Source organism: Sinocyclocheilus grahami, unplaced genomic scaffold, assembly GCF_001515645.1.
Source record: "Sinocyclocheilus grahami isolate Dianchi unplaced genomic scaffold, SAMN03320097.WGS_v1.1 scaffold21.1, whole genome shotgun sequence".
NCBI classification, from domain to species: domain Eukaryota; kingdom Metazoa; phylum Chordata; class Actinopteri; order Cypriniformes; family Cyprinidae; genus Sinocyclocheilus; species Sinocyclocheilus grahami.
In genome coordinates, this window is record NW_015505200.1 from 1,937,734 (window position 1) to 1,952,790 (window position 15,057).

The window sequence follows — 15,057 nt, forward strand, 5'->3', positions numbered from 1 at the left end:
AACATCTGGGTTGTGCTGTTCTGTTGTAAATAAATCTTAATCAATGATTCCTCATTGCATCTACTTCCGGAAGGCCAAATAAAGTGCTTTTGCTTTCGCACTGAAACACACACGTCTCCCTGACATGGCTGCTTCAACACTACTGCTGTTCCTGAAATCACACCTTCTTTCTTTGCATGCACATTTGGGCTGCATTATGCTAATATTTCCACATAGTGACGTAGATATGTGGGGACGTGTTAGAACGAGCCGTTTTAGGTAGGCGTGGTTGACTCTTAACTTTTATAAAGAATATCTCTTTGGATTTGAGACTTTAGTCTTTGCAACTTTACAGATCTTCATTATGCACCAAGAGCTTGTAACACTCCAAAGAGAAAGGAAAACTTGAAATCGCATCATATGACCCCTTTAATAAAAATAATATATTAAAAAATGTTTTCTTTTGAATAATTTCATTTGCATTGTTTAATGAGGCATTTTTTCTTCATTACGATATCAGGACAGTTTCATTATGACATTTTCTATTTAGAAACGAAAAACATGCTCATGATAGAAGAGTTGTATTTAAGTGATTGTATATATAAATTGTATTTTTTATGTATTTTTGAATAACTTAATAAACAGGACAATAAAAAAAGAACCATAAATTCTGGAACTGGAAGATTCAACAAACTTCCTACCTTTACCCAAGCGTCAAGCTCAGCTTTGTACTCTAGTTGTTGCTCCTCAACCTGTTTTTTATATTTGTCCTTCTGGCTCTGACTAAGCTTGTGCCATCGCTTGCCGATCTCCACCATGCGTTCCTTCAGGCTGAAGTGATTCAGCTCACCGTTAGTTAGCAGTTCCTGAGAGAACATTTGATACCCGCTCCTGAGGTTGGACAGAAGACGACAAAGTAGTACTGAAACAGTGAAATAGATAAAATAGCCTAGTATTTTTTTTACACGGAAGGCATGTCTCTCAGAAAGCGACAAGCTAAAAATGTCATCGCTTGCCGATCTCCACCATGCGTTCCTTCAGGCTGAAGTGATTCAGCTCACCGTTAGTTAGCAGTTCCTGAGAGAACATTTGATACCCGCTCCTGAGGTTGGACAGAAGACGACAAAGTAGTACTGAAACAGTGAAATAGATAAAATAGCCTAGTATTTTTTTTACACGGAAGGCATGTCTCTCAGAAAGCGACAAGCTAAAAATGTTACACTCACACTGGGGGCTTCTTAGGCTCGCCATCAAATTTTGGTTTTCTTTGTCCCTGTCCTGACAGAACTGTCCTCATCTCTAACAGCTCTCTCTGCAGGATGAAAAACAAGAAACATGAGCAAAGAGACATTTTCTATTCACTCTGAATGCAAAGACAAGACACAAGACAAGCTGAAAACCCCATGAAAACAGATGAGCAGGCTGATAAACCAAAAATGACATGCTTAATATGCAAACACATATATAAACAAGAGTTAAAGCACATCAAGATGTCAGATTCATGAGAATATGCAAGAATAAGTGACAGAAGACATTTAAACATCACCGCAAACATCAAACGTAAGTACAAGTTCCACCAAATTCCGCTAGAAACAGCACAATCTTAGCATATACACATTGAGACACAACTCCATGCAATGCAGACTCCTCCGCCTCTACTCTGGGGAGGAGGAAAGTTAGGGGTGACCAACATTTTGACATTTCTTCAGCACAGGTGAGAAGACAGTGGTCAAAATGTCTGGTCACTGACTACGGTCCGGTACTGAACCTCGTATCGCTTCTGGTCCTCTGCAGCCTTCTTGATCCAAGGAATCTTCTCCTTTTTTTCCATGGCCTTCCAAGCAGCATCCATTGCATTCTGCGCTTTCTTCCGGTCATTCTATGAAGAGCAAAGGTTTAAGGTTATTGTTTCTAGATAATGTTGTTGTTCTGCATGATGTTAAAAACAAATCTTTCTTTAGCGTTGTGTGATTCTGCAGGGGTCTCTTTGTATTTTATGAAAAATCATTAATGTTGCTCTTACTCTGTATTTAGCCAGATAGTCTCCTATCACACTCTGCTGCCACATCTCCTCTGGAGTCTTCGGCGTTTCAGGAAGCCGTGTTTTCTTCTTAGCATCTCGCTTCTCTTTTGAAAGTCCATGTACCCACTGATCCAGCTCAGGGTCACGACACCGTTCCTACGGCGCAACAAGAAGAAACTACTTCTCATTCTGATTCAGACAACATACCACCAGAGCATAACGGCATGCAAGTATATAAACAAGGACATCTCGCACATGCCCACCTTCACAGATTTAGCCCTTAGGGGGCTGCCTGCGCCCGCTATGTTCAGCCTGGAGCCTCCCAGCTTCTCCTCTGTCAACACACGCTCCCTCTCCTCTTCTGGGAGACTCTGCAGAGAGACGGAGATTGAGACAAAGTGTCAGCCTCCCTTTAAATGCAGGATCAGGAATTCAACAGTATCTGTTGTAATAGAATGAATTTGTAGTGCTTTGTACTTACCTCAATAAACCTCTGAAGGTCAATCTCATACTGTTTCTTTTTCTGATGAGAGAGATGAACATTGTAATTTTTGTTCTTAATGTAACAACTGTGTTATTGAGACCTGTAATAATAAAAATGTTAATAATAATATTTAGTATTATTTTTATGATTATTATTATTAACAATGCCTGGTTTGCCGATTAACTGAAGTGTTTACCTTCCCTCTTGTCGATTACAAATTCAATTGACATTTAGATTTTTTTTTTATCTTTACAATTTCTGAAGGATCACGTGACACTGAAGACAGGAGTAATGACTGCTGAAAATTCAGCTTTGACATCACAGTTATGAATTACATTTGAAAATGTAATTGCATTGCAATAATATTACACAATATTATTTTTACTTTATTTTTGCCCAAATAAATGTAGCCATGTAAGGCATAAGAGACTTTCAAGATCTTTTGAATGGTAATGTATATACACACATGTATTACATTAGCCATCAACCACAGAGCTTCCTAGAAATCAGGGTCAGCCATTACTGGTCAACCACAGAAACTTTTCCAGATTACATTTTTTTGACATCAGTTTTTAATACTTTCTTTTTTGGTTTAAAACAAATCAAGAGTGGACTGGTCTGTCAGACCTGTTCACATCGTTTTTGGAACATATCCTTCTCTTTCTGGGTCATCATCTTCCACTGCTTACTGCACAGCACCATTCGCTCCGTACTTGGCACGTCCTTCATGTTTACCATTAGTTCAGCACAGTACAGAGAATAGCCATTTCTGCAGAACAAAGCAATATACAGATGAAATTAATACATATATATATAAATAATGAATTGAACATATCACAAACATTGCATATATATATATATATATATATAGACAAGAACCACTGGTGGATTTCAAAACAATCACCAACATTCTATTTCAGCAGTATTCTATAACAGCAGCATATCTTGGTATACTGAGCAAGAATTTGGTAAGATAAGACTTCATAAGCCATGCAAAAATTTTTTACTAAATTAAGAGAATTCCTGAGAACACCAAATGCTTCTCAGTGGTTTGAAACATACGGTGGTGGTTTGGTTGGCCGACCATCAAACTTGTCCTTGAGCTGCCGTTCAGCCTTGGTCAGGACAGATTTGACATGTTCATCAGAGTTTGCATCTGGATGAGCTTCAAGATATGCTCTCATGGTCTCCTGTATGAGGAAGCAATATTTCACAAGTTCACAATGTCCTTTATCCCTCTAATTGACAAAGACTTCATCACTTTAGCTTCAGTGAGAACACAAAGCCGTACCTCATAGTGTTTCTGCAGCTCTAGAGCTTTGCTGATCCATTTCAGCCTCTTTTTGTCTAATAATTGGGACCATTGTTTACGTAATGCTTCCTTCACCTCCTTCTGGCTTACCTACAAGCATCGGACATGGAAAAGTGAGAGCAGGTCCGACCATAAACAGTTAAATCCGAAATGCTCTCCAAAAAAAAATAAAAAATAAAAAATAAATATATATAGATATATATATATTGAATTTTATGTAAGTAGGTGACCAACTGGACTTTGTTCCATAGCTCTAACTCTTTATACTCAAGTTGCTATGACAACACACAGATTCTACTAAGACTATATGACCACTATGTTCTTTCCTTGCCAAACTCTTTTACCTCTGGGTGAATTTTCATGTAGGTCTTCTTCTCATGGTTGTACCATAGCTGTTGAGGGGTCTTGGGCTTCTCTGGGAGGTCTGACTTCTTTCGGTCCTCTATTAAATCTGGGTGGTCCTCCCTAAAAACAATAGAAGCTTCTCACTTAATCACCAATAAAAAAAACTGTCTTATTTGCATTAGGTATTTTTGTGCAGAGGAACATGGACACTAACTTGAATCGTGCCATGTTCTTCTCAAAAGCCTCTTTCTCTCTCTGGAACTCTTGAATGTACTTGAGCTGACAAAAGTAATAGTGCAAATTTAAAAGTAAAACAGTAAAAAATAAAAAATAAAGTAATATTTGCAATGACTCAAATCTATGAAAAGAATTAAATTCTACAAGTACCAGCACTTTACATATATAAGGGCATGTATTTTTTTTTATTAACATCAAGAATTTAGGTACAAATGTGCAAGAGAAAGTATATATCTTAGGTTACCATTTCTGTTACAATATTTACCATTGGTAATCATCCTTTTGCCATTTAGTTTGTCCTGTGGTGGGACAAATGAATACTGAAGTACAAATATTTTCAATTAATGTGAGATTATAAGTATTATTTATGTACTATTACAGTATTTGTTCATATTTTAATTATATTTTATATTTACATTTTAGGTTAGGTTTTAATCAATTTGATATATACTGTACTTTTGTCATTTTACTACAATTTTATACTTCTGTAGCTTTGCTTATTTTTTTCAGTTTCAGTTTTAGTAATTTTAATATTTCAATTCATTTAGTTGTAAATGCACCAGTTCTCATTTAAGTTATTTGTCTAAAACAAACCTTTTTCTTTTCAGGAAGCTCTTTGTATTTTTTGGACAGAATCTTGGTGAGATCCAAGTTGCTCATCTCGGGGTGGATTTTTGCATACTTGGCTCGTTTCTCCATAAAGAAGCGAAAGTAGGGAGTGAGGGGTTTCTTCGGGAAGTCTGGATGTGTCTAAAACCGAGTTAAATCATACATAAACAATATGAAAACAGCCTTTTAGCTGACATAACACATCAGGCTAAAACATGACATATTAAGAAAAAAAAGAGAACATTAAATATTGAGACTTCCTTATATCTCACCTTCAATTTTTTCCCCTTGTATGGGTTCTTCACATATTCAATAGCATCAACAATGAGCTCTGTCATCGTTCTGTATTTACGCACCTGGGGTGGGAAAATCATTACACAATTCCAATTAATGAAATAATAATTTTAACGTTCTGTTTATTATTAAGCTGGCAAAGCTCACAGTATTACATGGACAATCTAAAGAAAGTGTCTTTAACATAAACACTTATTACTGTTATATGGAACACAGGCACATTATTGCTTTAGCTCGCTGGAATTTGGCTCACCTCTGTGGAAACTTTCTGCCATTTCTGCTTACACATGTCTCCAGTGAAACCCCCAAACCCCACCTTCTCCCAGTCAAAATGAGACTCTGTGGTTTTATACTTCATTGTGTCTCCATCATGTAGCAGACTGCGTATCCTCTCCAGCAGTGTCAGACAGTCCTCTTTGCTCCATGTATCTGCAACTAACAAAAACAGTGCACACCAACGCATTGAACATGTTGAACGGCCAGAACCAGAGGGTGTTTTTTTTTTAACGTTGAACATAATTGTAGTGTGTCTGTGTGAATATGTCCATCGTGGACAGAATGCGAGCGTACCTGACTCAATTTTGAGGCGTCCTGTCTGGGTGCCAGACACACTGGTGCTGCCATTCATGATGACAGAATTCACCAAGTTCCACCTTGAGACTTCACTGGCCAAGTGGCTACACAGAGAAAACAAGACAATTCAAAGTGAGGCTGTAAATTGGGCTACTGACTGAATATGGCAAAACTTTTCAACATTTATCCATTTAAACTAATATCTATTTTTGTTACTAGCACTTTTTTAATTACTAGTAATTCAACAGCGACATTCATTAGATACTAGTGCTTATTCCTTTGCTAGTAGTCACTATGCTAATGTCTAATAAGAGTTATGAGATATTAGTACATATTACTTTAACTGTTACTAATAGAATTTTATATCTTGATAGTAACAATTGCTTTTTGACTTGTCGTGTGTGATAAATAGTCAGGAAATAGTTTAATTAAAAACACTGATAAATACTTGAATTGTTACAAGTAATTAAAGAATAAGCAGCATTGGAACCAAATTAATAGGTACTAGTAAACTGCAATAGGCATTATCAACAATTGAAATACATGCTAGCTGGAATAGTTGATATCCTGAGAGGATTAAAAATATATACTGTATATAATTTGTTACCCACAATGGAATAGTCATTTGTCATGAGTGGCTATTAGCAAAGGAATAAGTACTTGAGCGTAATTAAAAGCACTACTGACTAATTGTACAGATACTAGTATTTATACTAATTGTAACTTCTATCTATCTAGTATCAAATAAACACTAATATATATATATACACTACCGCTCAAAAGTTTGGGATCAGTAAGAGTAAGAAGTCAGTAAGAAGTCTCTTATGCTCCTCAAGGCTACATTTATTTGATCAAAAATACAGGGAAAAAAACAGTAATCTTTTAGTACTAAAAGCATGTTTATTATGCATTTTGGGAGACACAACAAATGAATAGGGAAAGAAATTATATTTCAATATTCCTATGAAATATTAGATATTGTTATGAAAATCTTGCCAATTACTACTCCCATTAATAGACTTATTTTTTCATTACATGTTGCCCCAAAAACAAATTAATATGCAAATTATATACAGTGTATACATTGTACATAATGGGCCAACCTGTTTATGGCCATTTTACGCACATGTTGCATAAAGCAAAATGGTATATCAAATCATTCTGTTATATCTTTCATAACATAGTTGAGGATCCTTTTTATACAAAGTTTAGTATAAAAAATAAAAATGGATTGGGAATTTTTTTTTTTAAATCTGTTTTTGCCTTTTCATGTCTATTCATGTCTTTTTATTGATTTTAAAAACAGGACTTTTTATCCTCTACAGAGGACATAGCATATGAATAAAATACAAAATTTCAAAAATGTTATTTTCCCTTTTTTTTCTTATGCTCTAAACAATGTAATGACATGAAAAAATATTAAATTCAACTTTTTTTCTTCTTCTGGTAGTCAGGAGGATATAAAAAAGTTCTAGAGAAATTGAAAAATATATTAGTTACCACTGTATTGCTTAAAGGTGCCATAGAATGCATTGATACAATATTTTAAATTGTTCTCTGATATTTCCATAGAAGGTATGTGGCTTAGGTAAGGGCAACAAATCTCCAGAAACGGGTTTACGTCCATTTACAACCCTAGGATTTGTCCCTAAAATGAAATGGTCTGTTTTTACCTTAATTGGAAGGGTCATGAATAATAATGTTGAGCTCTGCTCTGATTGGCTGTTTCACATTGCAGCTCAATGTTGAGCTCTACTCTGATTGGCTGTTTCACAGTGCAGCTCATTTCAGTAGCTCACACAGCAAGAAAGAAACACGGAAAATATTTAAATACTGTCTCTTGCAGTTATATCGTTGGCTAATTATACTGTACATAAAATGCGGGCATCAGGGAGCCGCTATTAATATTTAGAATTTTGGGCATTGAAACTGCTTTCCAATGCAGTTTCCAATTGTTTTTTACTTTCACTTTCGAGATTTGCGATCGCACGTGCTCTGTGTAAACTACAGCGGCAGTACTTACCACACATTTGACAAGATCAGATGCTTGTCAGTGGTGCTCAGGATCGGTAAATCATTCGCCATCATCCTCAGCCATCTCTCCTTACTCTGTTTATGTGGTAAGTGAAATCGTATGTACTGTAATGTAACAGGCTACTGTTAGCAAGCAGCTAACCCTTTAGTGGCTTGCATTATTTTATTGGAACAGGCGCGTTATTTGTTTTCCGTGCCTTTCTGAATACAGACACCCACCCATCCCTGCACAGCCTGTAACATAACATTTATTTCCATGATCTGCTATTTTCGCTATTGTCCTTGCTTGTTTCTTCACAATACCTGCAGAACTTCTGATGATTCGGCTGTGCAGGTCCGGCTGGCGGCTGGCCTCGAACATGGGCGGATATATGCAAATGTTGGGGGCGTAACTATTGGTGATCCCGACTGTAACTTCACTTGTTGGTGTTATGGTCTGATTCGCCTATTTTTCAGTGGTCTTTTGCATGCACGAGAGTTACATAAGAAGGAGGAAACAATGGTGTTTGAGGCTCACGGTATGTCATTTCCATGTACAGAACTGTTATTATTCAACTATGCCAAGGTAAATACAGTTTTCCATTCTATGGCACCTTTAATGGAAATTTTAAAAAGTACAGAAAACATAAAAAATAACACAACATAAAAACAGATGCTAGTTTTAAGGAATAAATGGCAATAAGCAGAATTTGTTCATCTCTTTTAAACCTGTAAAGTCAGTAAAAAGGTAAACAGCCAGTTACTTTAGTATAATTTATATCCTCCTGACTAACAGGAAAAAACTGTTTTGTGAATTTAGTATTTTGTCATGTCATTACATTGTTTAGAGCATAAGAAAAAATTTGAAAAATTATATTTTATTCATATGTTATGCCATGTCCTCTGTAGAGTCCTGTTTTTTAAGAAATAAAAATACATGAATAGACATGAAAAGGCAAAAAACAGTGGGATTTTTGTTTTAATCACAAATTATTTTATACCAAACTTTATATAAAGACGATTCTCAACTATGTTATGAAAGATATTTTTAAAAAGCATTTTTCTTTATGCAAAATGTGTGTAAAATGGCCATAAACAAGTTTTTCCATTATATACAATGTATCTATAAACTGTATCTAATTTGCATATTAATGAGTTTTTGGGGCAACATAGAATGAACAAATAAGTGCAATAACGGGAGTAATGATTAGCAAGATTTTCATAATAATATCTAATATTTAATAGGAATATTGATACATACTTTTTTCTCTATTCATTTGTTGTGTCTCCCAAAATGTGTAATAAACATGCTTTTAGTCCTGGCGTCCTCTACAGTGGACATATGTTTCATAACAGAAAGTCATATTTTGATTTGAAACCCCATAACATTTTCCTGAGATGTTGATTTATGACAAACAATTTGAAAATGAGTCAGATTTAAATAATTACAAAATATTATCATATTTCCACAAGGGTATTACACTTGATCACTAAATTAATGTCAGCCGTTTTTAAAGACCAAGGAGAGGGAGTGGTCATGGTGAAACATACAATCATTTGGTATCTCTGAAAAGCCCTGAATGTGCTCTGTACAGGACATCCAGACTTAAAACTGTGACATGTAACGTCTCAGAGAAATCACTAAAACATAATGTCCTCTACAGAGGACAAAACTCCATAGCTGGTAGTCTATGGATATAGGCCTACTATTATAAAACGGTTAGTTCCAGTCCTTTATTCTGATTGGTCAACATCTGTTTTATTTACGACATAAAGCTCCTCAATAAACGAGTGATTCAATTTTGTGAACGGTCGTAAGAAATGTTCTGGATGTCATCACTGCCTCCCAGAGGAACATGTGCTCATGCTCCGCCTCTGGACCACCTCGACACGGACTCCTCCTCATCATCACACCGTGGCCATACCAGTTCACCAGCGGCGGCGACCGGCGAGAAACCACGACAATGATGCCCTAGCCGCACATTTCCAACGCCTATCCACGATCAAACCGCGAATTTCATCTAGGTTCGCCCACAGGGATCGGCTAAGCAAAGCATCCAGGAAAGAACCGACAACTATCCGGGCTTCCTGTCCGATTCATGCCACGATTTGAGGATGCGAGAGAAACGCACGTACATGGAGTCGGGGGTCATCTTGGCAAGGAATAACAGGAAAGACTTTCCTTTGGGATTATGTAACCACGAGCAGCGAGATGTGAGGACGAGCACTACCCTCGCTAAAGTGCATCAGTGCCTCCGGAAGCCTCGGTTTCTCCTCCTGATCTCCGCGAGCGCTTACTATTTACATGCTGCCAATACGGCACATTCATAGGCGAGTAAGTTACTTCATTATATGCATAAAGATATTACAGACATTTTATTTTTTGATCCTTATGACACTACAACACATACGGTTTGCTTGAACACTTATTTAAGAATTTAACTGGTTTTGTATAACTGACTTTATAACTGATCATATCTTCTCATGTAATGTGTGCATATTTCACGTAATAAATACAAACATATCTTATGTCCGGGATTCGGTATTATGTTGAGCAAAGACTCGTGAAGTGTCTGATGCATCCCGCACGTGCCCGCGTACTTCTCGAGCTGTGGCGTCGCTGCTCGCCCGCACGAGGCGCCGGTTTCCCGGTTTCCCGGTTACAGTGTCACCCCCGCCCGCGCGAGGTCAACTGAGCCAAGAGAGTTATAAATACGAAAAAACTATTTTTTTCTTCTTCTGCAATATTCGAGTCTTTCTGTTAACAATAAGCCATTATTGGCCGTTTTATGTTCAAGAGGTATTTCATTAATAACAGAGTATTGCATCAAGTAAATTGTCCAAACCTGCAGTGTGTTTATTAAAACTAATGTCAGTAACAAGTGTTCGCATATTTACTTTAATAATTCGTGTGAAGCCCACTCTAACTGATTAAATAAATTAGTGTAAAATAGGTTGCTTGTAGCGCACCGACCGTTAGTCTGTTTCCAACCCCGGTAATGGCATCTTTATTCCGGCAGGAGTCACCACGCAGCTTCCGCTGGCAAGAATGCCTCAGCTAGCGAACAAGCTCCTGGCGAAAGTACGAGGAATACCGCTTACTCGGATTAGAATTAAGTGATGTCTTAATACGTATCAAATACCTCGTTGCCACAGTTCAAGTGTAGATGCATGCACATTTAGGTTTTTTGCAGGGTTTTTGACAATATTATAAAACGCATTATTTCACTAAAAATCAATTCAGTCATGAATATAAATCGTTAAATGTTTAATTTTTGTTATATATTCAGTCTTAGTATAATAATGCCATGTTTTGGTGAATCAGAATCCTAAACACAGGTATGAGCGGCCGCTTGTGCCTTCCCTCGCCCCAGAGCCCTCACTGCAGAGCCGCCATGAATGTTACAAAGACTCGGGGACGAGCAAATTGAAAAAAACGCTCTAAACGGGCTCAAAAATCATCAAATCGCTTACCTTTTTTCAATATTCCGTCACGGATGTGCTTATTAACTAGCGACGTGTTCGTGTTAATTGGTTTTATTGTATTTAAGTATCTGTTTTTTAGCCGTAAACCCCGGGGAGTCAGGTCGAAACGAATCCGACAAAAGGAGCGTCTGGTTCGGTATGAAACTCCGCCCAGCGCCGCAGGGGGAGGAACTCCGAGGGAAAACATGCGAGAAAAAAAGGCGTAGGCTAAAACTTAAAAACAATATTTATTTTTAACATCATAATATATTTCTGAATGATATTGATTCAATGTTTATTCATTTTGCGACATTTTAAAGCGCTATTTTCTCAAGCCAATCTCACTTAAACCGAAGTAGCAAATTACCGTGCATGCATCTAACAATAAAAAAACAAGGTAATTTTAGTTTACAATTGCTAGAGAAGTTATCTTAAAGGCTGAGCGTTTAACAGGACAAAAATATCTACTGGTTTCCATGCAAAAGAGCAGGACTATTTGCCAACCCTGCCCGGGCTTCAAGTGCTAAACCGATTAGTTTGGGTGCCCACGTTCATTCTGCTGCCGCTGAGACTCACACGGCCACCGCGCTCCAAAAACCTCGCCTCTGCAGTCCAAAAACAGTCGGTTCTAATTAGTGTGTAGAGTTTATCTTCATTTTGACGTTAAACTGATGTGTTGGCAGAGACGTAGACTGATGGCTGCTTGTGCTTAAAGTTCCCATCGCTTGAACTGAGCGTAAACATCACCGTTTCCTCTGAGCCTGAGTAAAAGTGCCATTGACTGTATCTCGCCCTCTCATGCTCCCTGATTGTACACAATCGTCACGAGATTGCTTTATGTGAAACTGACCAATGGCACAGGGAGAGGAGGAGACAGCTGTGACTGACTGACCCTCTCAGCTTGACCAGGCCTGAGAGAGACGCTTCACACAGATCACTGGGCTGACTGAGAAAACAAGTCTATTATTGGGGAGTATTTATTTAGGCAGCATGGTGTCATCGTAATGTGTATTGAGCTGGATGTTTCATGAATGTGATCATTTCTCTCAGGATTCCTACGGTCAAGGAAAACCTGGGGGAAAAAACAATTAAAATTAATCAAATCAATATGTAATCAAGGTACATAATATGCATTTGTCAAGTTATGTTAAGCTTCTAACCATTTCACAAACTAGACAATGTTCTTATTTAAATTAAAACTTCAACTTTTTGAAATGTATAGTGATGTATGATTTGAGAATGAATTGTTCTTTTGAGTGGCTCAGCAAAGCGGTGAACAAGTGTTTTTTGTTTTTGTTTTTTTTATTGTTAGTTGTATTTTGTTACTTACTTGATTGTTATTTGAGTCTTACCTGGTATAAAACTAAATGCTAAAATTAAACAAAAAATGTATGCCTGTATGAAAATCATGAAAAGTGACTATAATATTTGAGATTCAGTTTGTGTAAACTATTTGTTTAGGTTATGTATTTGAGAATTACCTAATCTTTTCCACTCCTTGTGGAAAAGAAAAATGTGTGGGAGGTCAGTTAGTTTTGAGTCATACATTTCCAAAAAAGATATTTTGAAGAATGTTGGTAACCAAACAGTTGACGGTAGCCATTGACTTCCATAGTATTTTTCCATACATTTCCGTGCTTGCAAACATTCTTCAGAATATCTTCTTTTGTGCTCAACAGAAGAAAGAAACTCATATAGGTTTGGAACAATTTGAGGGTGATTAACTGATGACAGAATAAAAAATTTTGGGTGAACTATCCTTCTAACTATCCTGATTTTTTTTTTTATTACATCCATAAATGAGGCATATGTCTCAGTCATCGCAATAATTAATGTTGTGGAAGTGTGTGGGTGAAAAAGAGAAGTTTGTTTTATAATATTTATAATATATGTTTTTGCTACCACTATGTAATGGTCATGAGATGGCAGCAGAGGTGCATTGACAGAGCGATGGGGCCTTCATCACGGCACTTCTCACTGCCACTGCAGCATATGGATTGTAATGTTTTTCACTTCAGCACATATGACATAATGGTGTTTACTTGTCGGTTTGCCCTTCTTCGGGTTATACTGAGTTGTAAAATATGGCATCATAGTGCAGATAGTATAGATCTTAAATAGTGCAGTAGATAGAGGATATGTGGAGAGTATTTACTCAGGAAACAGAATATATCCACCAGTAACTTATATATCTGGTAGTTTTTAAAATTTGAGAATTACTTGAAAAAATATTGTAATGGCATTACCATCTGAAATATATGCTCGTCTAACAGTTTGTCAATATGACAAACCATTATAGCACATCAGTAAGATATACAAGCACAAAATATCATTATTAATTTGATTTATGTGTGTAAAATTATGATTTTAATAAATAAAAAACAAAAGGTCTAATGTAAAATCAGTTCCATTATTTTATTAGGTTTGGGCCTGTACTCTAAACATTTACAAAGCTAAAACAAAGACATGCCCACATCATTGACATTCTACAGTGATATGTTAATAATCACAAGAATCTATTGTTGAACAGCTCTTTTTCTTTCGTACTTGCTATCTTCTCTTGCTAAGGTCACTTTTTTCAACTTTGTGAAAGCAACATTATATCTGAAATGACTATCAAATGAAAAAAAGCACTAATATAGTATGTGAGATTGTAATGAAAACAGTCAAATGAACAGTTTTTGAAGGGGAAAACACATTTTGACATTAAGCACACACAACAGATTAAATAACATCTTAGATGAAGTCCCTTCTTTATAAAAATAATTATTTGCAAGATCATGTTTTCGATTGGAATGTACATGAGACACATTTAAGAAAATGGATTACAGCATTATACCAAATCTACAGTTGTTTGGTATTTATTGCTTTAACAAATTATTTAGATTCTAGTTCTGTACCTCAAAAGACAAATAATCACCTCTGAAGCAAAAAATAAACCGTATAGTGCATTGAACGATCAAAACATTTCACAAGTGTGGTAGATGATATTTTAATCATAACAACATTATTCATCGTAACAGAGATAGTGTAAAACTTCACCTTTCATAAAACATTTCCTTTTAACATTTTAAAAATGACTTTTCTCTCTTTCATTTTTCTCTCACACAAACTAGGTAAATGAAATCCACCATAATCAAATGACTCTTTGTATCCTTATGTATTATTTTAACTCTTAAGACTATATGATTATTTTAGTGTTCACATTATATAAACACACAGGCCTCTTTGTTGCTCTGGTGAGAAAAATAGTTTCAAAACAGCTATGCAACAATTTTCAAAAGACAATATATTCACAGTTGAAAAAAAAACAACAACATACAGTGCACAGCATAAATGAGTACACCCCCTCTAAAACTTAACAAATTCAGCAATTACTCTTTACTTAGAAGACATGTTAGGGTTTTTTGGAGATGTAATGTTCCAACAAGCCTGCTTGATCAAGTACCAAAGAAGAATGCCAAAATTATTCAGCAAAATAAGATTTTCTTATCAAAGTGATAAAATGTTGTGATGCAAAAATGAGTACACCCTCCTGAAAGTTACTAAATAAAAACAAAAAAAAGTGTATAGGTTTAAGGCTATTTTTGATCAACAGGTAAGTATATTGAACCAAAACGTTTAAAGACAAGTAATTTCCTGACAATTAAAAGTGTTATATAGCCCACTGAATCATACTCAGACTTAATGCTGGCAGCAGTGGAACCACTCGGGAGAGAACTG

The 15,057-nt window shown here is 36.2% G+C and overlaps 1 protein-coding gene across 1 annotated transcript in view; it reads right to left on the reverse strand.

Annotated features, from left to right (window-relative positions):
- LOC107556934 (nucleolar transcription factor 1-A-like) overlaps positions 1–12,310 on the reverse strand; it is a 14,953-nt gene extending 2,643 nt beyond the window's left edge. Inside the window, exons 1-16 of the mRNA XM_016240201.1 lie at positions 11,344–12,310; positions 5,854–5,960; positions 5,537–5,718; positions 5,262–5,345; positions 4,975–5,130; positions 4,358–4,422; positions 4,143–4,263; positions 3,778–3,888; positions 3,549–3,676; positions 3,114–3,255; positions 2,484–2,525; positions 2,266–2,373; positions 2,003–2,158; positions 1,748–1,858; positions 1,206–1,291; positions 681–870 (exon numbers count right to left, since the gene is read on the reverse strand). Of these exons, the coding sequence (XP_016095687.1) occupies positions 681–870; positions 1,206–1,291; positions 1,748–1,858; positions 2,003–2,158; positions 2,266–2,373; positions 2,484–2,525; positions 3,114–3,255; positions 3,549–3,676; positions 3,778–3,888; positions 4,143–4,263; positions 4,358–4,422; positions 4,975–5,130; positions 5,262–5,345; positions 5,537–5,718; positions 5,854–5,911 (1,740 nt within the window). The 5' untranslated portion in view covers positions 5,912–5,960; positions 11,344–12,310. The remainder of the gene's footprint in view (positions 1–680; positions 871–1,205; positions 1,292–1,747; positions 1,859–2,002; positions 2,159–2,265; positions 2,374–2,483; positions 2,526–3,113; positions 3,256–3,548; positions 3,677–3,777; positions 3,889–4,142; positions 4,264–4,357; positions 4,423–4,974; positions 5,131–5,261; positions 5,346–5,536; positions 5,719–5,853; positions 5,961–11,343) is intronic.
- Positions 12,311–15,057: the final 2,747 nt, after the last annotated feature.